The 26,165-nt window shown below is 40.5% G+C and overlaps 2 protein-coding genes and 1 non-coding gene across 3 annotated transcripts in view; 1 reads left to right on the forward strand and 2 right to left on the reverse strand.

Annotated features, from left to right (window-relative positions):
* wge (BAH domain and coiled-coil containing protein winged eye) overlaps nucleotides 1-20,417 on the reverse strand; it is a 48,594-nt gene extending 28,177 nt beyond the window's left edge. Inside the window, exon 1 of the mRNA XM_018455411.1 lies at nucleotides 20,336-20,417. The gene's annotated coding sequence lies outside the window, so the exon portion shown is untranslated. The remainder of the gene's footprint in view (nucleotides 1-20,335) is intronic.
* A 4,443-nt stretch (nucleotides 20,418-24,860) lies between these two features.
* Nucleotides 24,861-24,933, reverse strand: TRNAF-GAA (transfer RNA phenylalanine (anticodon GAA)). Its single transcript has one exon. It is a non-coding gene; the product is annotated as a tRNA-Phe (tRNA).
* A 99-nt stretch (nucleotides 24,934-25,032) lies between these two features.
* The window catches only part of sturkopf (lipid droplet associated hydrolase sturkopf), a 1,800-nt gene continuing 667 nt past the window's right edge, over nucleotides 25,033-26,165 (forward strand). The window contains exons 1-2 of the mRNA XM_018455408.1: nucleotides 25,033-25,465; nucleotides 25,543-25,734. Coding sequence (XP_018310910.1) covers nucleotides 25,157-25,465; nucleotides 25,543-25,734 — 501 coding nt within the window. The 5' untranslated portion in view covers nucleotides 25,033-25,156. The remainder of the gene's footprint in view (nucleotides 25,466-25,542; nucleotides 25,735-26,165) is intronic.

Here is a 26,165-nt window from a genome sequence, read left to right on the forward strand (position 1 = left end):
TGCGTGCACGCGCGCTTACGCATAAGCGCTTACGCATACTCGGAATCGGAGCGCATTCGCCCTCGTTACCGCGTGCACGCGTGCAGTAACGACCAACCGCCAATAACCTGTCAATCCGCAGGTATACACCGTATCGGAGGAGTACACGTGACGCGCGGCGCCCGTCGATAGTCGCACGAATGGCGAATTATTATGATCGGCCACCTCTCTTTCACGAGTCTCTCGTGTACAAGAGATAGAATATTTCAGCGCATTTCGAATTAAAACCTTCAGATTGCTTGCATATACATGGTGTCCAAGACGAACACGCGGATGATTCAGTGTTTGTCTATCTTCTGACTTCCGGATGCGCGTACAAATAAATCATTAAATGAAAGTGTCGGCGCGATGCGGTGACGTAGGATATAATCGACGACGATGTCTTTGAGCGGAAACTACCTCTAGATGGAAATCGCTTTTTTGTGCGCAGTTTATTTCGCACTTTGCACCTTGTATCTATCCAATATGGAGTCGGTTTTTCCTTATCGTACAAAAGAATGGAGAAATCCATAGTTATTATATTATAAATGGTCAAAATTAAAGGATTATTACACGGAAAGAATGATTTTTGCTGAAGTATCTAAAAATTTAGCTCGACACAGATCTAAAATAATTTTATTGATCTATCAAAATTATGTACGATGTTCAAACTAGTTGAGAATGTCAAAAAACTTTTTGTAGCATTATTTATCATGCTTGAAATTTCTACAGTTATTTTGATGATTCAATAAAATTATTTTCAGATATGTACTATTTTTATCTTATCGTTTTCTTTTTTCTTGTTTACTTTAATATTTTTCCTCTCTCTTATATAATCTCTTTTTAAAGTAATTATTCTTACACTGTTAAATCCATTCTTTTACGTCTCTTGTTATATTAATGTTTTATTTAGCTTGAGAGGATGCTGTCCTAAAGCGCGTGATAAATAAAGCTATCTATCTATCTACCTAGCTAAATTTTTACTTCAGCAATATCGTGCTTGCTTTAGTAGGTTTTGAATAACGTATGAATCACTATTTCTAGGGTACCTTATGTATTTATGAAAAATCGCAAACAAATGAATTAGGCAAGAAGGTTCCTTAGAACCCTTTGATAAAGCGCTTTCTGACGTAAGCCCCTAGGAACTTTCTTTGCACACTCAACCGCAGTCGATGTGGAAATCTGGCCGCGTGTTTTACAAACACCCCGTACGTACGTGTCGGCGTGCGATAAATAAATGGCGGTGACGAAAAAGTCGGCGCGCGAGGCACGGAGGTGGACGGGTGGAAACGGGGTTCCGAAGGAGGCGAGGTCCCGACAACGGCCTAATTTTTCATTTCCATCGCTCCCGCCGCCAGCAGCGGAGTGGCCGGGGGCCGCGGAAGGGGAACGGGGAGGACGAGAGGGTGGTGGAAGAGAGAAGGGAGAACAGGTTTCCAGGTCGATAGGGTACCCCTATACTGGGCCCTACGAGCCCCGCGTATCTACCTGACGACGCGAGCCCTCTACGCGGAGGGAAAAATGCTGAACAGGTGCTCGTAAAAATCTGACACCTCCGACTTTTCTCGCTCCTTCTTCCTCCTCCCGTTCTCTTCTCTCAATCGGTCAGGCGAATTATGGGGTCGAGACTATCGCGAGCTTCCTACTTGGTGACTCCGATTACGCCGCAATCAGCGGGAATCTCGCCTTTTAACTTCCGCTTTGTTTCACAATCGCGTAGCTCGAGTATTGTTATCCGCACCACAGATAGACGCAGGGAAATTTAAACTCTGTTATCGTTAATTGATGTCCGACGATGTTGATGAAACTGCATACGGAATAATGGGAAAGAATCATGTACGTAGACTTCTTTATTTCAAGAAAGAGACGGACAGATTTTACGATTTTTCCTTCTCTTTGTTTTCTGTGATAAAAGGGATTTATGAATAAAAATCCGAGAACGAGAAGATCCGAGGATCATAAAGAATCGTCCATCTCCCACACCTTTTCTCTGCTTAATTTCGCTAGAGATTATTCTTTTCCCTCTTACATCTACTCTTCCTTATCAAGGGAATACGAACATTCGTGTATTCTTCTATCATTCTCAGAATTCCTACATCTTCTCCCGATTATTATTCATCGGTCATATTGAATCTCTCTCGACTGCATTATCGGCGACCGCACTCAGAATGATCGATAGACGATCACCACAACATCAGCCAAGCCGACGTCTCCTTCGATATCCGTCGGTCCGTCAAATTTTACCCCGTGACAACACGGATGAGGGTTAAGGAGCCTCGTTCTCTCTCGCCTTTCTCTCTTCCTCATGTGTGCGCGAGTCAGGGGTCGTGCACACTCCGCTTCACCATCGGTGGGTCGATATATGCAGCCTAGGCGACGGGGAAGAGGGTGGCCGGGATTCCCGCGCGCGCTACCCCTCTGCCCCCACACGACATGATGGGGGCGACCGAGCCGGCTGTCATTTCCACATACAGCCCCACGCTATTTCGAGGGCCGAAATTTCCGATCTCTAACAACGCACCGCGTAGAAGATGCCTTTTTCTTTCGCGATTAACAGTATAGCTTGTGCCACGTTTCTAAGCAAATTGATAAATCTGGAAGAAACTAGACTTGAGAAACAGATTTTCAGTAGAACAGTTTAATTTAATTTTTTGACAATTCGAGAAGATCGATTTTCGGATTAAAGGTATGAACTTTCAATGACTTTTCGCACCGTTGCTGCACTGAACTTTTAGTTTGCACCTAGAAATGATTTCAATGCGATTAGAAGTGTGCGTCCGAGACGGTCGACAACGTCCGTCGTGTTCGTAGCTATAAACCAAGGTCCGAGGGACCGAATCCTGAAGGCCTTCTTTAAGCCTCTTCAGAGAAGGCCCGAGAAGAGAAGGTTCAGTTCGAGAGGACAGGTTCTCCATCCTTCTTCAGTGCCTCTCTCGTCGAGTTTCACCTACACGCTCCGGCTCCTTCGTCGGTCCTTCTCTCGACCCACGGATCTCGCGTTCGCTGATAGTGCTCGCTCACTGCCAGAACACCTGGCCAGCCGAGCGAACCGAATCGAACAAAATCCCTCGAACACGCATCGAAGAATTTTTCAGCATCATACATTTCGTCAGTTTGTATTTCTCTATTATGTGATAACGAAGCTTGTCGTGGACTATTATATAGATCGAATCATCTTCTCAAAAATTCTAGTTACCGCTTAACAAAATTCAAGGACAAGACTCGAATAACGTTACAAATCATTACAAATTTAATGAAATGTAAATCGGAAAATCCTTCTAGTCGTAAACAAAATGAGAACCTCGAGCTGAAGAAACGGTAGAAGGAGAAAAAGGCTGAGAAAAGAGAGAAGCACCGATCTTCGAAGAAGACAGAAAATGCAACGTCGAAGAAAGACAGGAAGCTAAGGAAAGAGACCGTGATAGTAGAGGGGAAAGAGGGACCAGAGGAGGGGTCGAAGGACGAAGAGACGAAGGAGGAAGAAGCAACGTAGCGAGAGCCAGTGAAGGAGGATGGAGGGGAAGACGACGAAAGACGAAAAGAGAAGAAAGAGACTCCAGTTTAGAAGATAGGCAGAAAGAGATAGAGGGAGGAACTCTCTTCGAGCGAGAAGACCGAAGCGGAGCGAGGAGAAGAGGACCGTGGAGATCGAGAGATCAACATAGAGAACGTGAATATACGAGTAGTAGTAGTAGGAAAAGGACAGGTATAAAAGGGTTTTAAGCTAGGCACAGCATTCCAGGACCCGTCCGTCCGTCTATTCGTTCCTTCATCCCTTTCCTAGAATCAGGGTCAGCACCGCTAAGAGAGCGTCATGAGTAATGCATTTTGTGTTGCATTCGAGTTGCCAGATTATACTCACCGCGTTGTGTTTGTCATCGTGTGTAAAGACACTCGAGGTATCTTCATTGAGTCACGGAATACGTGGCTCTGAAAGGAATCGCTACGTTTTCAGGCAGCGCCTGACGTGCCTCCTATAAGTCCCGAAGTTCCACGCGACTCTACCTTCGGTTCCACGCGTGTTATTACTCCGGTTTCTTGTTACACGCCGTTTGAGCAGCAACAGCGATTCGATAGAGAGACCACCCGTTAACGTTTTAGCCACTACAGGCTGATCGAGTGTTGCACTTGCATTTCCTCGGAAGTTGTAGCATATGTATTATATGTATCATACATACATATTAAAAAACATGTTTTTGTTAAAGGATATTAAAAGATCTCATTCATCTTTTTTATCTCACGTTATGTCATACATTATCGACGAATACGGAAATGAAGCGGAAAATATAGTCATCACATCTGGGCCATAACTCTCGAGGTGTTGCAGAGACGTCATCTATATACAACGCGGCAATCAAGTTGTCAATATATAGAACGAAATTGCGCGTTTAAGGGCTGATTGTATACGCGAGCTATTCCGAAAATAAAACGAAAAAAAAAAAAAAACTGTGCACCAGTAGCTTGCGCGAATAATTTGCATTCGAGACTAGCTTTTAAAGGGAGACGAGAGAGCTGAGAGCTATTCCGGAATTTTGCACGCTTTTCCATTTACTCTCTCGAGCTGCTGAGGATCAAGGATCAAGGATCCATCCGCACGATTTTCCAACTAAAACTTTCACCCGAGCGAGAGAGGATGGAGAGACGGTCTCGGACTATTATCGATCGCCATGATTACCCGTATAGTATCTCGCTATTTTTTGTTTAAATACTCGCTGACGCAGAATACGTCCACTTAATGGCAGTCCTCAAATTAATCAGAAATCTGATCCAAGTACTGAAATTCACTGCGATTGTCTGTTATTAGAGTAAATGAGCAAGGATTAATAATTTTAGCTTTCTAGGAGCTTGTTTTAATTTTTTCTTTGCACAAAGCATGGAGTAACATGATTGTATAATTTTAGATCAATACTCTCTCTCTCTCCCTCTCTCTCTCTGTCTGTCTGTCTCTTCAAGAACATAATTCTCCCGTTTGAGTCAAATCTTGAGGTATCTCAACGGACATTTCTTCCTCTCGTATTCATCATGCAGCATCTCGCACTATTCTTACGTCCCTCGTTAGTCGTTATCTACGTTGTGATTCGCGATCGCCAGCCTGGTCGTACGTAGAGGCACGTAAAAGCTTTGTGTTTTCGGGGCTACGGCAAACAAAGTGCGCCCGAGGAGGACTACGGGGCTTCCCGGGGTAGGTCGCTAGGCAACTGGCGCCCCACTATCGCCCGCGGTGCGATGCCACGTTTACGGGGTGTATCCGAATTAAATGACTCCGCACTGCGCGGTGCTGGCGTTTTCCCCTTTCTTCTTTCTTCCTCTCGTTGAATCTCATCGGAGATTCCGTGTCCACTGAACACGTAATCGTGCGCGTTGCTCGCGAGGAACTCCCTGGAATCTCAACGACTATAACGATTCACGTCTCGTCTGTCAATCGAATCAAGAAATAAAGAAGGAAGGAAAACGTGGAGGCGACATAAATATTGGATAAGCGAAGATACGAATGTTACAGCAACGATCACTATACTTGTGCAACGTGCTGTCATTTGGAGTATTCTACAACTGCATTTCTTCCGTTTGTCTCTACATTCTAACGAAAAGGTTCCCTATGTGTAATCTTGCGTACAATAATTATAACAATGTACAGATAACGATGTACATATTACATTTATAGCTATATTGTTACATATATTTCATATATTTCTTTATATTTAGTGAAAAATTCATCTGTCTGAGACTCTATTTTCTTCAATGTTTTAGATTTATGGCTATTTGTCGAAAGAGTGGCTCGCGTCATGCCAACTTAATTTCGTTGCTCGCGATAGAGTCAGTTCCAGCCGCGCTCGGTTAAGACCAATCGAACAAGTCGGTCTATGTTTCACGTCGGTCCGACGTAGCCTTGGCACCAAGCACGCAGGAGAGATCGCGGTGTCAAGTTTCGGCGGGGTTCCGCCAGTACAATCACACGTTAATGGTTAATTCTGGCATACCCCCCTAAAGCCCCGCGGGTTCTTAGGAGCGCTTTTAAACCACATCGGGCCCCGTACGTCGAGGAAATTAAAGTCCCTCGGGCCGCTCTCTTTCTCTCTCTCTCTCTCTCTCTCTCTCTCTCTCTTTCTTTCCCCTCCCTTCCCATCGTCCTGCTTCTGTCCGCCGCGACTGCCCGCCGTTCGTAAATTGGAGTAAACTAGATCTAACTTAACCCGAAGAGTGCCGAGCGCCAGACCTAACCCAGAACCATGGCCGCGATACATATGACAAATAAACGTACGCGCCGACTTCACATTTCTAACGCGTGGCCAAGATCGACGCCTTCGAGATTCTAACGACGACGGGATGATCCTCCTTCCCTTTTTTCTACCTGTATACAGGGTGCTTCGATAATCCCATCCGTTCCAAAAATGGACTCAGTGGAATTTCCAATTTCGTTTCGCTGGAAAAGGCAGCGTTTGAGATCTTTCGATATTCGGGGTCTATTTTATTTATCATTAAGTTTATAATTAATGATCTAAGATTGGAATTTGCTTAAATTCAAACGAATAACAAAGGTTTATCTGTTTTATCGCATCTCGTTTTCAATCGCTTCTAATCCGAATGCTATATATACTTCCACGTTATGATCCAGGAAAGATCACCTCTAAACCGTCTGAGGAATTTGCCATCAGAATTCAGTCTTAAGACTCGCTGGCCCTCGTTCCGAAGCCACAGTCGGACGTCGAGCGTGACGAGAAAGAGGGAGAGAAAGAAAGAAGGAAAGAACGTCGAAAAACCGATCGATCGATCGGTCACGATTTCACGGATCACCCCGTATATATGCTCGCGCGGCTAGAGAGATGGGTGGAACTCTCGTATCTGCGCGCCCGCGCGTTCAGATATATAGGAAGTGGACGAGAGAGAGAAGAAAGAAAGAGAGAGAGAGAGAGAGAGAGAGAGAGAGAGAGAGAGAGAGAGAGTATGTGTGAGAAAGAGAGATAAAGATAAAGAGACTTCTCTTTCTTTCTCTCTCTATCGCTCACATAAAGGGGATATACGCTCGGCTCGGTGGCGAGCAAGGCCGACAGGCCTGTAGTAGCGCTCTATCGGCTTTAACAACGAGTTTCAGAGCGCTTTCTGCCTCCCTCGCGCCCCGCCCGCCCACCGCCAAGCCCCCCCCCTGGTCTCCTCCACCATCCCCGTTTCTCCCCGCCGATCCCTCCTTCGCCTTCGCCGCCTCCTTTTCTTGCTCAGTGTCTTTCTGAATTTTTCAGCCTCCTCCCTTCTATGCCCCTTCTCCCAAACGAGACTCCTCGCGCGTCCGCTTCTTCTTCTACTCGAGGTGAAGCTACGCTTCTTTTCCTCTCTGGCTCTCTCTCGCTCTCCTTTTCTTTCTTTCTACCATCTCGCTCGCTCCCTCTTCCTCTTCTTCATTCTTTTTTCTTCTCTTCTCCCTCTTCATCTCGCATTTCTCTCCCCATGCTTCCTCTCGCGGACAAGTGCCGATTTATTATTTGTCGTTGCAGTGTAGCGCGACGTGTTTCGTTTTCACTCGTTTATGATTTTTCACCGCTCGTCGTAATCTCGGCGAAAAGCGAGCGGTCGGGAGAAAAAAAAAGACCTACAAATTGCGTTGCGTGCGGCATAATCGACGAAATATACGTATTTGCGTGACGGAAATTACCATAGGAAGTTTTAGGTAGGAAGATCCGTACTTTGCGAGATGTGACCTCGGTTTGCTCATCCAACGGGGACGGAATTTCCGAGTTACTATTTTGGCTATTTATGTAACCTCTAATGGTGAGCTTCTTACTCATTTTCTCGACGGAATTTAACAGCGTGTGAAAATTGGGTTACACGCGTGAATAAGAGGACACGCGGTGAACGTTTTTAGCTATGACGGACAGCGTCGAAAAGAGACAAAGTGAAGTCCTCGGTCGAGTGTCTATCTTTTTGCTCGGGTGGGGGTACTTGTCGTGTGGGTCTCCGGCAGACGTGCTTTTACATCTCCATATGATTCCCCACATGTTTCGTCTTGGCTCATGTGTTTGTCGAGCGAAGGTCTCGTTAGGAAGCGATTTGGTATTCTGTCTGAATTAAAAACTCTCATTATTACCATCGTTATTCCTTCGTACATTCGTTATATACACACACACACACACCATATGCGCTTCGAAGTTCCTCGAGAGAATCTCGAGTTCCCTGAGAGGATCTCCATTTTGCTAGTGAATATTCGATAAGTTATTCTGATTTTATTTCTCAGGCAAGATTTTTCAAAATGCCGTTTTCCTAGCGAAAGTTCAGCAATGCGGAAAGTTACGGACGCAGCGGAGCGTTCTCGAATGGCGAAACGCCGCCGGTGGTGTCGCGTTCTTGACGTCGACACGAAAAACGGAAAAGCGCCTTTAGCGTCGACTGGAAAAGCGCATCCAACTACGGGCATTACCACCCTATCTACCCTGCTTGCTGCGGGGTGATTAGACTTTATCAGATCAACGTAGTTGCGAGTAGCGTTCGTTATACACAGGTGCGATCGCAGACTGGACATAGCGAGGGAATGTAGTTTGGTTTTGTCCAACAACTCCAAATGAATTAAATCGTACATATATGATACGCTGTGGAGAAGGATATTTCAAAGCGTCATTTTTTCTAATACTTTATTTAGTTGAAAATCTTGACATCATCAAAGGTATAGAATTTTATTTTTCAAAATTATCTATATCTCGATCGCGATTTATTTTGGGAGTTCTAACAATATAAGATTATTGATTATTCCTTGTCAATTTTATTACAGCGTTGAAATTCTCAAAATCTTTTATTAATAAAATCGATATCTGATATCGATCTTTTACTTGAAAAGAGACCTGTCCGGCTTATTCGGCAAGATAATAATATTGGAAGGAACAGAAAAGATATCCCATCGGGAAACATCGTCGTGGAGTAAAAGTGAGCGAACGGGGTTAAAACGATCCACGATCGCGGGAACGGTCGCCCGTCGGTCGCAGGGGGAAAAAAGATGGCGCCAACGAGATACACGCGTTTCGCACGCTATACCGCCGATGCGAGATAAGGCACACAACTAGGTTACTCCACGCAGTTGCGCCATTCCACTTAATTGCTCGACTTGGAGCAAGGCAAGGTAGAGCTCTCCCGGCGGTGTCGGCAGCCGATTAAAAAAAAGCATAAGCATAATTAACAAAAACGGCATTCCGGACTCCGACTAATGACGAATAGCGCGCCGCTGAAGTTCTCTTCCTGATCCTGATGTGGGTACGAGGCTTATTAGGTCGGAATGTTAAATTGATTCTCCGCGCGCGCGCGCGATTTTCGTTCTTCTAAATTTTAGAAAGTCGAGACTGCAGCGTGTGATTGGAGTAACGTCAGAATCATTAAAAATGCAGGAATAAGAAGTAAATAGTTAAAATACAATAGTACTTCCTTTCCTAACCGTTCGACGTTCGTTCTAGATATCTCGCAGCATTTACATTGATTTGCATATAGGAAAGCCATAATTTTTTAGATGACTGGATAAGATCTCGTGCCAGAAAGTATATCAGAATATTAAAGTCGACTAGTTAATAAATCATTGATCTTTGCATTGATACATCATACTTAATCTTCTATATATTATAATCTTCTAATATATTAAATCTTCAGAATTCTCGGAGGATCCTCGCGAGTTCCTTGCGTTCTCTAAGTAACTCCTTTGAACTTTTCGAATTCTCGCAACCTCGTATTTTTTCTAAATTTTTTTTGAATCTTCGGAAACGATTGAAAAATTGTAAAGCTTCTGCGAGAACCCATGGTATACATCGCAGCGATTATAGGTCCCTTCTTCGCCGGTTCTGCCCCTCTGACTAGAGCCTGGCCCCGCTCTTCACAGTCCGCATTCGCCCCTTTTCCCTACCTCTTCGCTCTTTCTCTCTCTGACGCACGTAGCAAAGCGCGCTCGGGCGATATCATGCTGCGATATCTACTTCTGTTGCATGCCTGCGCTATCTCCATCCTGCCCCTTCCCGTTCCTTCTGCCCGCACCTCTCTTTCTCTCTCCCTTGTTCCCTTCTTTCATATTCTCTCGCTCCGTCACGCGCAGGTCGATTGTTGCTCTCCCCTTCCCGCTCGAGTCGATAGAGCAAATTTTTTTAACGCAACTACCTATAGCCAATTGGGCGCACTTGTTATTTTGGATACGAAACAAATACGGTCAATTAGGGAGAGAATTAATCCCGGCGGGTGTGCGGTTTTGTTTCGTCGATGTGTGTGAAATAAGATTACACAATTGGTTGTAATGCTCTGTGCATCGTGTGATTGTACGTAGATACGTATCGGAATCTACGTACATAGAAGATATAGGGCGAACTAAGAAAAAGAGCGGATATTTTAATGGGCGAGTTATTCGATAGCGGTTATTCGATATCTAGAATTAAAGAATCTCAAATCAAGCCCGAAGGAATGCAAATAGGTAACAGATCAATCCTTGACATTTTCGGTTTATTTTAACTAAACTTTAATTTGATCGCCTTACCGTCACTTCTATAAACCGGAGATGCACTTTGAAATTATAACGACCGTTGTCAAATTCTTTTACAAGGTTTCTTTCAATACCGTGAAGTTCTAATGGTAGAGATCTCGACGATTACTATCACTTCTACAGGTTGGAAATATCTTTCGAAATTGAAAAGCTATTGTTAAGCTTGTACCTGCAAATTGACGTTATATACAGCCAACATGAATATTCGGAATATTGCCTTACAACTTTCATCGTTGCTACACTTGAATAGTGTGACCGGTTTCTCCGAGGATATTTTATATTTCCTCGGAAGGCCACCGGCAATTATCATTGTAATAATACAATTTGTATTGCTTTCCCCATAAAATAATATTAGGCGGAAACTAATTGGGCGGATAGTGTAAATCAACTAATCGTGAGTTACAGATTCTTTTCTTTCACCGTTATGTAAAACATCGAGGAGAAGACGAAGAAGTCGAATTAAGTTAATCAGAATTATAAAGCCGACATCTCAAAAATAAAATAAGCAGAGTTCGTAATAATCGATATATTAAGACTTTCACATTTTTATTTCTAATATAATTAACGGAGCTTTGTTAAAAAGATGAATCATCGTTAAGTATTTCATAATATGAACTAACGAAGTTACACTTTCTTCCGTATGTCGGTCTCTTTCTTTTGTTTCTGTGCACTTTTCTCGAAACCTTAATAATCATTATAAAGGTTGTAGTTCGCGAAGGTCAGAAAAAGAAAAAGTTTGTCAGTCGGGAAAACTGTCCGAGAACTTTCTAGTTCGGTGTAGCAACTCCACTTCACGCTTTTCTCTTTCTTTTCGTCTTCCTCTTTTCTTTTCTCTTTTCCTCTCTACATCTTACGCGGGTTTGAGAGACATATACGAGTCGAAATTTCCGAAAAAAGCGAAAAGATCGCTCAGAGACGCTATCAACGTCGTTGTCTGGAAATACGATAATTGGCTGATATTTTCGGGTTTACGAGGTGGTGCGAGAAGCAGCTGCTGCTGGCAAAGCGTAGTAGTTAATCGTCGTTCGGAAGCGACAACGTTCGGGAAGGCGAAATCAAGAAGGCGAGCGTATACCTATCTACGAGAATGGCGCAGCAGCGGCCGAACTAATATTTCGAGTAAGCCGAAGGAGGGGAGGAACAATATTATAGGGTAGGATCAAAGGAGTGACGGGAAACGATGAGGCAGAGGAGGCAGAATAGTGTCCCTTAAATGATTGACGGTCGGCCCAGGCCAAGAGAGCAGTCGAAGGACGAGCGGATCGAATGCTTTCCAAATGTTCTTGTCTAGCGGCTTGTACTTGCCGTCGACCCCCGGCGAGCAGGCAGATCATTAGGAGTTCCATTTTCGCCGGAGAAAACTCCGTATTCGTTAGGATCCATTTGCACCCCCTACTGCGACGGATATGAAATAATTGTTCGACGCGTTCGTGGATATACGTCCAGTCTTAGCGTTTGGTTCTCCGACATTTCAGAATTTATCATTTCGTAAAGCATTTATTATCCAATCTCAATTAAAAGGAATTTAATTTTGAATTAAACGGCAGAGAGTTACATACTTCTAGCTTTATCTTACGAATTTCTTTGGATAGATTTTATTTTAAAAACTATCTTATTAGACTTTCTTTTTTTTACATCTTTGAAATTTATTTATCATTTCACAACAACAAATTACAAGTAGAAAAAAAAGACAAAATCAAAATGTATATTCAATTTTATGTATCGAACTCGTCCTCGAAGTTTTCCTAGCCTCTCAGTTAAGGAGATTAAAATCCCAAACCAGACGTCGCGTCGTGGAAGATTGAACTTCCAAAGGTGACAGGCATTCGCGGCGAGGGTTATTGTAAATACGTCGAAAGCATTGCAAAAAACGGGAGGCCAGGAGGCGAGCAGTGGTCGTGCCGATGTCAAGCCGACCCGGGCAAACAGGAAGCGAGACTTACGTCATGGTCCTCGACACAACTCGGTTGACTGCGTGTTGAACCATTGACTCTAAAACCAAGATCAAAACGGAGCAGAATGTCGGTTTCCATAAATTTTGTAAATCGCTCGTAATCAAACGCATCCACGAACGGAGTTAATAGCTTACTGTAAACAATTTAAACGCGGAAACCGAGAAGTCCGAAAAAACTAGCCTGAGGAATTCTTCGCGGATACCTCTTCCGAGTTGAAAACTCGGTTTAAAAAACGCAAGGATCTTCGAGGATCCTTCCAAGATATTCTTAGAACTATGACATCGGTCATTTATCGTGCGGACAAATTACGCCGCGATAAGTATAATCACGATAGTTATTTTCAGTGACATTATAATCTATAATTTTCAATACTCCCGACGTACGCGATTAAAATTGACATATATAATATTTCTTGGCGATATCGTCGTTTAAAATATCGAGTATAAAGACACCGGTAGTTAAATTTATTAATACATAATGAAAAGTTAAATTAAAATGAATTGAAAAGAATTATTTTCTGTAATATGAAATATCCGATCTTTCGAATGACAGATTGGTCTGAAATATTCGATTTGTTACACCTTCTCACACTCTTTAATTTCCTTTTAATTTAAAATAAAATTATAATTTGACATAAGAATGAGTTTATCTCACTGAAAATCAAACATCGCTGTTTGATTCTGAAATGAAATGACATAATTTGTTTACGATAAGATTTGTCTGAATTTTTACACTGAAAAAAATTATTAAATCTTAATACATATTTCTTTACTGTACGTACTATGTAAATATTTACTTACAATAAATAAATATTTACTTAATAAAAAAAAATAGTTAAATCAAATTAATTATTTTTGTATCAAATAAATATATATTTACATTTAATAAATATTTATTAAAATTTAGTTTTTCTTCAGTTTGTTTCTTCGAAATGCCTGCAATTTTTGATATCTTCAAAGGATCCAAATAAGAAGTGAGAATTCCTGTATCATAGGTCTCCATTCTGACAATTTCCTATTTTGAGAAATTATTATATATATATATATATATAAAATACATAATTAATACATGCAAATTACAATATTCTTCATGCTCGTGACACGAGCAAAAAGATCGCGTTTGCCACCTACGGATTGCAGAGGGACTTGGATTATTTCGCGAACCTGTTTCACGAAGCTGATAGGACGAAATTTCGCAATACGGCGCTAAGACGGCAAGGCGACCGGTTCAAGGCACAAAGGAGAGAAGGCCTCGCCTCGTATCCCTCTCTCTCTCTCTCTCTCTCTCGCTCGCTCTCTGTCTGTCTGTCTGTCTCTCTCTCTCTTTCTGCCTTTATCTCTATCTTTCTCACTCACTCGTTTACTATCTCCCCCTCACAGTACTCTCCAGCGGTCACATCATTCAAAGGGACGAGAGGAGTACATGAAACGCACTCGCAACGCGCTGGTCCTACACGCAACGTGATGCGCGTAGGTAAGAGCGTAGTGTGGTCCCGCTTCTTCTTCTTCCTCCTCCTCTCTCTCCTCCACCGCCACCTCCTCCTCCGCCACCTCCTCCTCGTCTCTTCACCTCTACGCCTCTGCTTCTAGCTCGCGTGTGAGTTTAAACACGTGCGCGACCGCCCGCTCACTCGCTTGCCCGCTCGCTCAAAGGTAGGCGTTCACTCGCGCGAGTCCTCTTACTCCTCCGTAATTCGGATCGTCTCAAATACGCGCTATTGTTTGACGAGAGGGGAACGCCGCGGCGTGGAATAACGTGAAATTAAAATTCATACTTTGGTAGACGTTACTTTCCTAACGAGCTGCGTTTTAAAGAGAAGGGTCGAAATAGTCCATAAAGTCAAGCTTACCTTCGAATTTTCGAATGAAGGGCGCGTTTCAGTCGCGAAACACGATTTACTTTTTTTAATCAATGACGTATTTTGTTAATTTCTATTCCATCTGTGTTAAAAATCTTCCATGATTTATATATATGTGTAGTTTAATGTTGTGCAAGTAGCAAAATTAAATACCAGTTATAAAAAGTTTAAATACCTATTCCTAAGAAATTGTTAGACTATTAAAAAAAAAAAAAAATCTGTGTTTAGATTCTTCTAAATTACAAGAAAAGGCAAAGGTGTTACGTCGATCGTAACATTATAAAAATTTATAATTATAATAATCACGATAATTACAACGATTTCTTAGCAAAACTTACTGGCATTAGCACTGAAGGATCGAATTACTTCTCCCTGAACGTTTTACGTAGGAGAACGCGCGCCGGAATCCTCCTCTCGTGTTCCTTGTGTTCCGCGGCTCGTTAGGCATTCGTCATTAATCGACGACGGGGACGATCGTCGTCGAGAACGATTTCTGTTCTCGTATTCCGCGAAAGTGCACTTCCCGGCCGCATTAAGGAGCGAGCCAGGCAGGCAAATGTACGTGATTCGCGAGGCGACTATGCGAGCCGCTCACTCGCTCGTTCGCTCGCTCGCTCGCTCGCTCCGTGTCGTGCGGGACCTCCGAACATTCTCCTCCGGCAAAGTAGGCGGAACATTGCTTGCACGCACCTCAACGGCGGTCCTCCTCGGTAACGAACGCTCGAAATGATAGTCGTCGAAGCCAAATAAACGCCACTTTACCCCGACACGGGACAGGCAGCGAACGATTGATACGGTTGAGACGAAACCTCAAGCCGAGTCAACTTTTTCGGGAGGGACTGTGCGAATCAACAGATCAGAATCTTTAAAAAGCTTATCAAGTATATTTTCGGTAACGATTTAATTTTCGGAAGATATATGCCGCGAGATCTTTAATTAGCCGTGAGATGTAAAAAATAAAAAGTCAGAGAGCGATATCGAGATTGTTCATTTGCATACATCTTCCAATTTTAACGACGCTTTTAAATGACGCATCGTTTATAGATTTCACGGTATTAAAAACTTAATCATATTTGTGACACTTGACAAGGGTTAAATTTTAAATAAAGTTTTCCGAGAGATAATTTCTTTTTGCTTTCTTTATTTTATGAACATTAGTGAGACCGCGCAAGAGAGTGCTCCAAAATTAATCCCAGCAGAGCTATATATTCCGTGGATTTTTTTAATGATCATTAAAGCTATTTATAATTCGCAACATGCAATTACGAAATTTCTGCGTTAATTTTTCAAAAATGTATCTTTCGCCTAATAGTCCGCCTAAAAATGTTTTCTCGAACTTTTCAATTTTTTCAGGAAATTTGTTACGTACAGAAACTGTAATTTTCGAAGAATCTTGGAAGAAGCAACGTGAAGACGATTTATATTTCCCACAGTTATTCCGCCAAAAAGTACCTGGTCTTAGAACTTTGTCAGACTCACTACCGCATAATGTTGCCTTAAAGCGACAAACCGGTTTCCCACATTTTCCCCGCTTCTTCGTAGCCTTCGTGTCTATATGTTATAGAAAAAGTACCGCAGAGCGATTTAAAGCGACCTTTGTAGGTAAACGGGCGTCTTACTTTGCGCGTTATTGATAAATGCACGTATATATCGACTATTAATTAAGAGTTCATTAATATAAATATAATATCCTTGGTAAATATAATATTCTCAGCCTCGTTATAAATTGATAAAACGTGAGATAAAATTATGTTGCTTATTTACGTTTTATTGAACTTTGCTCATGTATCTTCGAAGTATTTGTGGAACTTCATTTTTTATGAAAAAGCCGAAGGAAAACATTCGTGTACAGTGTCCATACATCGGTTATCCGTTAAACAGAACGTTGTCCAAACGAAGTTAGGATATATAATGCAATGATCTAATCACAGTTGTATACTTATCGATAACGTGATTGCGATAATGCATAACAATATATCTACGGTGAATCGTTTCACCTCACGTAAGAAACTTTTATTGGATCTGATTTCCTTTACTGTTGTTTTCACAGTTTTCTCTGAAGATTTATCAATTTTTTCCTATTCTTATCGTTCCTTTTTTATTACATCCGAATTTTATCATTTGTATTATTTACGCGACCGATATATATTTTTTTAAATTGCGTGGCATTATTATGCAAGAACGCGTTGAATGATACTCATTCGATTGATAAAATGTTTTGACTACAATTAAAATTATCAGAAAATGATTGACGGAATTTAAATCTCTGTAACATAAATTCACGATGCTCCCAAATTATTTGTCAGCATTATCAATTTATTTCTACAAAACAGTCTTTAATTGGTTGAATTTCTACGGCCTTCTGTATTGTAACTACTAATGCAAATTGTTGCGTAATTGCTCATTATGAGGTGTAAAAACATATAGATTCATCTTGTAACTCCCAGTGTTTTAATATTTATTTATGAAATATCTATAGTCGGATGACGCACTAGTGTCATCGTTTACTAGTAGGGAAACAAAAATCGCTAAATGCGATCGATCGCAGGTCAGAAATTTATTGGTTCGATATTAAAATTGCATTAACTGTAATCATGCAAATGTGGAAGCCGATGTTAAGTAAAAATTCCTTAGTCTACGACTACGCTATCTGATTAATAAGTTATTGATCCTACGCAACGATCATGCTGGGAATAATGTGTAGAGTGTGATTTGTACGCCGGTGGCTTGAAATGAAACGTTATTTCATTCGAACTTATCGATAAATTGTGTTTTACATTTAAAAAGATCGAATTATCATCGGAATATCCTGACATCGAAGAAAAAGAAAATAGCTCGTTTATCTCTCTCGTATCTAATATTTACTAACGATAATCCCATACAACAGAGATATCGAGCTACATTATTGCAGGCAATAATTAATTTTTTTTTCTATGTAAAAATATTTTATATTAAAACTATCATAAAAATTACACGACATCAATGCTGTTATTATTGTTAATTTAAGTGAGATCGTTATGATGAAACAAATATAAGATACAATAAAAAGAATATAAATTTTTTATACATAATATTTTATAAAGATTATTAACTTTTTCAACATTATGTTGTTTATATATCAGCGGAGAATATTTTATGCATGATGTCATAAAGTACGATTGTTCTCTGGTTAAGTTTTATCCTCCATCATAACAATTGTGTGCGATACAAGTATTCCTTTTAAAGAAAGTCATCTCCGAAGTTGCAGCTTGCGGAAATTCGCTCTGCGGTTTGCCGACGGTACGCATGTGTTTTTGCGAAACACGATATATCCTATGAATTATATCGTCGAGCATTGTAGAAGACAGGCTAAAATTATTTCGTCAATCGACAATCAATTTTCACTTTATCTCATATATAAATAAAATAGAAAGTTGCTCTATCACGTAATGTTAATTCATGCATTTAGCTGAAGACGCGAGAAGTAGAAATAAAACGTCAGTAGATATCGATTAAATTTCTAAAAAGACACAGTACAAGACTGGAATTAGGTTCAGGTCAAAGTATAGCCTACTGAAGTGATCTTTCAGACACTGATGAAGGTGGTTTTCAATGTCCTGCGAAATTGCAGTGCCAGATGGACAAAAATGACGATGTCCCACATCATCCGCCTCTGTAAAACATTCTTCGGGCCCTTATCCCGCTCTGCTGTTACTGAAGAGAAACCAGCCCGTATTTTCCATCCATCAGATTTACGTAGTTTAATAAAGAAGGAAGTCCTCGTAAATAAATTCACGTCAGATCGAAAGAATAGAAACGCATTTCCGAGATGAAGGAGACGTTGCTGCAAGCGAGCGACGTCTTCTCCGTTTCACTCCGTTTGCTTCACTCACACAGTCACGTGCTGCTGTTTTCGTTTATCCTTCCCCCACTTGAACTTTTACCACTTCCTTCTCGTGCCGCAAAATTTTTCACGACCCGCAGCATTTTTACTTTCAATCGGACAAACAGATCGTCACGAGGTGGACCCTCTTTCCTCTCTTTCCCACATAAGCATCTGATTTCTGTCGCTTTGTTTAATTTCGATTCTTGTCGCTCATCAGTCTGTAATAATTTCAAAGAAATTCATACTCAAATTACAACGAGATTTGTGTCAACTCACCTTGATGTACTTATTTTATCTTGCTGTAGTTTCTCATTATTGACAAACGTGGATTAAGTCGATTGAAAACTACATTGATGAATGTAGTGTAGATTAATGCCCGTTTCTACCAATATAGATTAACTTTAATCTCGATTCAACTTACTCTTCATCTTTTTCTAACTGTTAGAACTATAAAAAGGTGAAGAGTAAGTTGAGCCAAGATTAAATTATACATTGGTAGAAATGGGCGTAAGTTGATTAAATGTTATATTTGATTTAAAAAGATCAGCTCAAATACTTATTCGTTAGATTTTTTCAATTAGATTATGTGAAAGGCGGACGTGCGATAAAGACTGATTAGCATAATTGATTGTTAGCACAACTGTATTGTTTATAACTAGCCGTGCTGTCGTGCAACAACATTCTGCAAATGTTCTCCCTCACTTGTATAAGATACTGTTATATATATTGCTAACGCATCGCCGATTTCATTCAAATATCGACTTGCTTCCTACTTACGTAATTCACTCTTACATCTTCGTAGTTTAGATTGTTTTATCGAGTTTGCTTCGAGAACTTACGCAGTGTTTTGTGTGCGTAAAATTTCCCGATCTTCACTTCTGAAAATCTTTTGTAGTTGCAAGTTGCATTATTACTGCGTGTACTCTTTGACCGTCCTCGAGGGACTTAAACTCCACAGGATAAATCTATACTCATCTATTCATCTCTCTCTTTCTCTTTCAGTCTAACCTTGTCCTTTACTATTCTTACGCGCCACCATTGTTCCATTGACGTTGTTTAAAATCTACAGTAAAAATTTCAGATTTCCTTCGGCAATTGTCCTTTCCCGTAGAGTTATTTTCTAACAGCTCGAGATTCTTAAAAGATACACATTATGATGAAATCCAGAATAAAAAAGCTGTACCTTGACAAATCTGTAACTTCGTTATATACATGAAACATTCGGCCCATTGTAAAATCTAAGACAGGAACGACTGAGAAACTCTTGGCCGACTCGCTTCTTTGCGACATCACGCTAGGCCGGGTCTAAATAAATTGTTTCGCGCAGCTGTTGGACGGAGCTCGTTTCGTTGATACTTGCAGGTCAGCCGGAACTTCAACGAGCCACGAATTGTTGACATCACCAAGCAGATGTAAAATTAAATTTACCACAAATCGAATTCGAAGACGAGCAACGATTAATCTTTGTAAATTTATTTTTTGAAATGACACAATTTTGAAATATTACGAGTTTCGAAAAAATCGGATTGTTTTAATAAATAATGAAATTCCTAATGTTTGCATTTACGCCACTTTCGAGATAAGGGAGCTAATAAGCGGAGCAGTATCTACTAAGTGTGAAGTAGTTGCTATCGATCGTTGTCGACGACGGAGAAAGTACATTTGCAGTTGTCTTCGTATACTAAGAGGCGTATAATCTTTTTAATCTTCCTAACTATGCAAGAGAAACCCGAAAATGAAGATAATCGTGACGAAACGCATAATTACGCGTATCAGATCTAGTAAAATGCTCCCAACCGCAGATTTTCTTTAATACGTAACAATTCTCTCAACAATTTCCCAAGCTATTTTCCCCTGAAAGTTCGTAATAACAACCGCTCCCATAAGGAATATTCTTCAGAAAAGTCTAGAGATGAAGACTGATGAAAACCCGCGCAATTATCGCGTTCAGTGCAAGCCATTGTTCGGTGACGGCCAACTAATTACAGCGTACGTTCTACACAGTTCATAAGTTCTGTGTAAACGACATATGCATGCGATATTTTGAAAAACCGTAAATAAGAGGTCTATCCCAAGCTCAGGTCAATTGGAATTCAGTTAGCATTCGTCACGCAGAAACCCAGGCGCGCGTTGCCGTCGGAAATTACCTGCGATTAAGCAGAACTCCACTGTGACGATTAGTCGAACGCGTCCGGCAAACAGTGTTCCACCATCCTGACGCGATGGGAAAAGGAGTCCTTTTTCCAAGTATCCAATTCACAGGCACATCACGGAAGCGTCGGGAACGTTTTTTTCCTGACGTTTCTGTTCTAACGGCGGTAGAAACTTCGCGAACCTCGGGGTATCACTCCGGGCTTCACCACTCGACGAACGAACGCGAGCACGAACGAGCAACGTACATGGGTTGATCCTCAGAGAATCAACAAACCGATCCGCCCGTCTTCCCTTCGAGGAAGCACGGAAGACTTTTCGCAAGCTACATTTCGCACCAGCTCGCCTCCTCAAAGTCCGCCTTTCGCGTCACGATCTACATGGATTCACCCTGGCGACTTTGCATCTCGTCACTGGACGATAATATTACAATATCACTTGAGCATAAATCGCTAGGCCGCTCCAAACGGCTCCAATTCCACGGAGCGGCTGTCAGTCGATCGCCGTCGCTGCTTCGGGCATATCTCCCTTTAATACAGGCGCCGCGCCGGCCGGGCGTAGCTTAAAGTTGCGCTTCGCCGAGCGGATCTTTCAAGAAAAACGTTCTGTGGAAGTGACACCATGGATAATACTACTTCGTCGTAACAATAGTTTCACCCAGCTTCGAAATTACCGGAGTAATTGAACAATAATATCCTTAATAGCGCGGTCCAAGTGCCTGGGTTGATCTCGGACGATCGTCACCAGCAGTGCAGACCAGCGCGTCCGACGAGCACCCGGATAAACGGGATAAAACCGACTTGAACGTTCGACTGGAGATGCCGAATCACATTTCCGGTAATCGAAATTTACACGCGACACAAAGCGGTGTAACGTCCACACCGCTGAACGACCGAATTGTGACTGCAGACCATAGGCTTGGACAGCCGTGGCCCCGCCGTAGTTCGCTCAGAACGGGGCGAAAGCGCACCGCCTCGTCTGCGAAGCAACGCCCATCGTCGACGAGCACGCCTCCCTCCCCGAAGGTCGGCACCACCTCTTTCCGTAGACTCGACTGCTGTCTTACGACCTACGGCGATGTCAGATTGAAATTTCATTGGCGTAATTAATTGTACGAAAATTTCTCGCCGATAATGAGAGGGGACAGTTGGCGAATCTGCTGACAATTGCAATGTTTTTGTAGAAACTTCAACTTCCACCCGATCGATTGGAAAATAATTGCGTTTTTCTTGAACGGATTATTTTACAATTGATAGATAATTGATTTCTATAATAATACCGGGAATTATTAACGGTGTAATAACAAAATTACCTAACCAACTGGATGCCAGTTCTTCCTCTAATTTGTATGAACTACGTCACTAAGAGAAGTTACGATCTTATTACAGAGAGAAACTCTTTAGATTATATGAGTACGATTATGACACATATTAAAAATAATTCATATCGTCACTAATTATGACCTTATATTCATATATTTTATTTGATTATTAATTATTTATCGATTGAGTTTTTGTCTTACATCCTTTAATATTACATTTGCTGCATGTTAATTGGCTGCAGGACAGAAAAGTTTTCAGATATCTATTCTACAGTCAAGCAATAGACTTGAAAAATTTGTCATACGACAAATATAATATCAACCTTGTTTTTCATATTTTTTTATCTACATCTATACGAGGTGTCCGGTAAGTTTTGACAAAGCGCTCATGTGTAGATAGAGCGTACCAAATTGAGTCGAAAAATCCTTTACCATTTTGCAATTTGCGCAATAATTAATAAGATATTAATTACTAAAAATTGTCGAATATATTAGTCTTCAATAATTTTTTACTCAAATACTATCAACTGTACAGAAAAACAGCAAGATATAAAAATTATTTGTTTTCTTCTCATAGAACTCTAAGAATTTTTTCAGAATTTTTTATTAACTTTTTAGTACTGCATTTTTTTTTATTGGCAACCAACATGAAAAAATGTGATATTAAAAAATTCTGAAAAAATTCTCAGAACTTTATGAGAAGAAAATAAACAATTTTTGTCTCTTGCTGTTTTTCTGTAAAGTTGATAGTATTTGAGTAAAAAATTATTTGAGAAATAGTATGCAGCGATTTTTAGTAATTAATATCTTGTTAACTAATGCGAAAATTGCAAAATGGTACAGGACTTTTCGACTTAGTTTAGTCTGTTCTATCTACACACGAGCGTTTTGTCAAAATTTAACGGACAACCTGTAGATGTGCACTTACAAAAGCTCGTGCAAGCATACTTTATTAAATTGCCATATACGTGCCAATTTGATAAATTTCATACTCCATTTCTAGTTAGGATATTATTGTGACGCAACAATAGGGAGAGAATAACAGATAGAGAATGTTATTATTTTTATGATTTTGCAATTTCGTGTTAGAAATCAAAGTAGGTATTATCTTTTCCTACAACAAAGAGAATGTCTAATTAATTCACCAGAATAATTGTAGCTAAACTTTGTCTGTATTTTAAAATAAATTGCATACCTGTTTTCGGCGTTTCTTTCTTAAGCAATCACCCATACAGCATACTTTATCCCAGAAATGTTCGCAAACGTTCTCAAAACGTTGGGACATTCTCAGAATGTTCTTCAAAAAGTTCCTTGGACATTTGTGCTATATGAACAGTGCCAAAGTTGATATGCGGTAAATAAATCTAAATCAGGGAATACTATTATACTCCATTAAATTATTCAAATAATTGCAAACTTATAAAAAAAAAATAACAATTAAAATATTACATAATTTAAGGAAAAAGTTAATAATATGTTGACGACTAATATATTTAGTCTTATTATATATAGCCTATCTCTGTACAAGGCTCTCCTTGTTGTTGTTATGTATAATATAAAATTTTCTATAGAGAACGCGCGGGCATACTGTCGAAACTTCAATTATATATGTTTACATCACGGCTTTCTATTTATTAGCTGTTGTCATGCGAGAATTTACTGCTTGCACGATACAAGGAAGATAGCATTCAGCATTTCTTCGAATCATTCACAAATATATTAATAAGAACGAAACAATCGACAGTAATCATTTCACAAGTTTATATCCGGGCGGCAGTACGATCCAACCTAATCTAATCTAACCTGACCTGACATAGATCTGGTTCTACGATCTTTTTCATTCATCAATTCTTGTTTCTAGCGAGACAACAATTTGGCAACGGTCAGGCTTACATTGTCAGTTGTCGCAATAAGACCCTGGAAGGCTCTCGAATCTACCACGCGTAAAGAACGACGCGGAAGAACGATCATCCGATTACGAGGATGTCGCGTGCGCGTCAGCATGGCGCCTTCCCCGCGAACGGGGCGGCCTACCCGTCGGTGACTCCCCCCCGTCCCCCCCTTCGTTTCGCACTCCACGCCCCGATAACGAGACTAACCCGTGCGCTTTTTGCGTCCACGTTCGCATACACACAATCGTACCGATTGCCCCGCCCCGCGAGCGCGCGATCAAACGCCATGACGCGTGCGCCTCCACTCGCGGGACTGTATGACGCGCGTTCGAATTACCGCCGCCATACTTTTCCGATGGAAAGCACGGCTTCGAGACGCGGTCGTGGAACGGCACCGGCTATTCTCTTGTTCTACTCCTCATCGTTTTCCGGTGGAACCGGATATCACACGAAAGATCCGTGACGCCGATCGCGATGTCAGCGTTGAATCTGGAGAGCGATCGGTAACGCTTCGTGCGAATATCTGATAAACATGAAACATTCTTGATTATGTTTTTAGATATCCTCTATGATATCTTGATTTTCTGATAACGTTGAAGATCTATTCGATATTTTCAATACGTAATATCTAAGGAAATTAATGAGGTTTTAAAATGTTGAGATATTTATTTGTCAAGAATTTGCAGTTGGATCATTGAACATTTTTATGTGTGCTATTTCACAAATTTTTGAAATCCTTATATGTTTCAAGATATCCAGATCTTGATGTCTTAATATTTCTCGGATTGCAAGTGTAATTCTTCACGAATTAAGATATTTGAATTTAAATATTTTGAATTTAGATATTTCTGTATATTTCATTAAATCGATGATATTAATATATCAATCAATATTTTTCCGTATTCTAATTTAATATGAACTATAACTTGTCAAAGAGAATATAAAAATTGGCTCGCAGTGCAATTTTAAAAGCGTTACTGGCAGAGTCCTCTGTTGCTTTGTTCGAAAATTTCCTGGAAAAAAATTATCGATGTAAGAAAACATGTTTGAAAAAATAATGTTAAACATTAAAAAAATATACCTCCCATCGAACAACGAATTAAATACTCAAATAGCGAATTATTGATAAAATACATGATCTCGAAATATATCGCAACATACAGAATGCTCGTGTTCGCTTGTAACAATTATAGAGACACAGCATATTTTTAAAGCTTTACAAGTTTTAAAAAAAAGAAAATTATCAGTTTTATTTTATAATTCGTCAATTGATTAATTATATAAAATTAAGAAAAAAAAAAAAAGTTTTGCCGAAACCCGGGATTGAACCGGGGACATTTAGATCTTCAGTCTAACGCTCTCCCAACTGAGCTATTTCGGCTCACGTGAATAATCGTCTCCGTTCCACTTTAGTTGTGATATCGTGTAGTTATGCCAACCAACATAGGTAGTTATGTACCGTTATATTAGACTGTGATGATTGTAACTGACCTTTGCTCAGTCGATTTGAGCTAAACGTCGAACGATACGTAAAAAATAGCGACTGTTAAATTTGATAAATTGTACGAACACGAATACTTTGATTGTACAACTCAAGATAAAATATGCGTCGAGCTATGATCAACTGTAATCAGGTGCAGACCGAGGTAATATCAGAAGGCCGTTGGATAGAGGAAGATCCGCTACCACATTCCAGCAAGAATATAGTCCTCGTCATTCCCGGGAACCCAGGTGTTCCGCGATTTTACGAGACCTTTATCAAAACACTCAAGTCGAGATTAACGTCGGACACACCCGTGTGGGTCGTCGGACATGCTGGGCATGTTCAGCCACCAGAGAACCTGGATATCGCTATGCCCAGCGATCAGAAGTGGACAGAGTGCTATGGTCTGACAGCGCAAGTTCAACACAAGGTGAATACTCTAGCCCTCGAGCACTTTCTATTGATCTCTTGACCTCTTATAATAAAGCTATAATTTTACGGTTGCAGGCTGAATTCATAAAAAGATACATTCCGGAGAATGCGCATTTACATCTCATTGGACATTCGATAGGTGCTTGGTTTGTACTCAATTTGCTGAAGGACAGTGACATTGATAAAAGGATACGGAAGTGCTATCTGTTGTTCCCTACGATAGAATACATGGCAGAAACTCCTAATGGAATATTCTTTAACACTTTTGTACGTCTTTGCATGTTTATCATTATATTTATCTATGAAATATTATTCATAGAGAAAGAGAGAGAGAGAGAGAGAGAGTGTGTGTGTATGTAAACAACATCATTCAACATGATACTCCAGATATAGCAAGTTAGATGTTATGATGTCTTTAATATCATGATGAATATTATAATTTCACGCTCGACAATAAAAATGTAATATATATGTATTATAACACATGTATAATTAGTTACCAGTTGCATTGTTGAGTGTGAAATTATAATCTGGAGTTTTTTTGATATTATACATCTTACTGTTAGTTGATGGATTATAATTACTGCATACAAGCAGGGCTGGGTATTTTTGCATTTAAAATGCCATTTAAAATGTAATTCTATTTAAAATGCTAAATGTAAAATACTTAAAAAAATGTTTATTAAAATGTATGTAGG

Source organism: Mycetomoellerius zeteki, unplaced genomic scaffold (assembly GCF_001594055.1).
Source record: "Mycetomoellerius zeteki isolate Tzet28-1 unplaced genomic scaffold, Tzet1.0 scaffold48, whole genome shotgun sequence".
NCBI classification, from domain to species: domain Eukaryota; kingdom Metazoa; phylum Arthropoda; class Insecta; order Hymenoptera; family Formicidae; genus Mycetomoellerius; species Mycetomoellerius zeteki.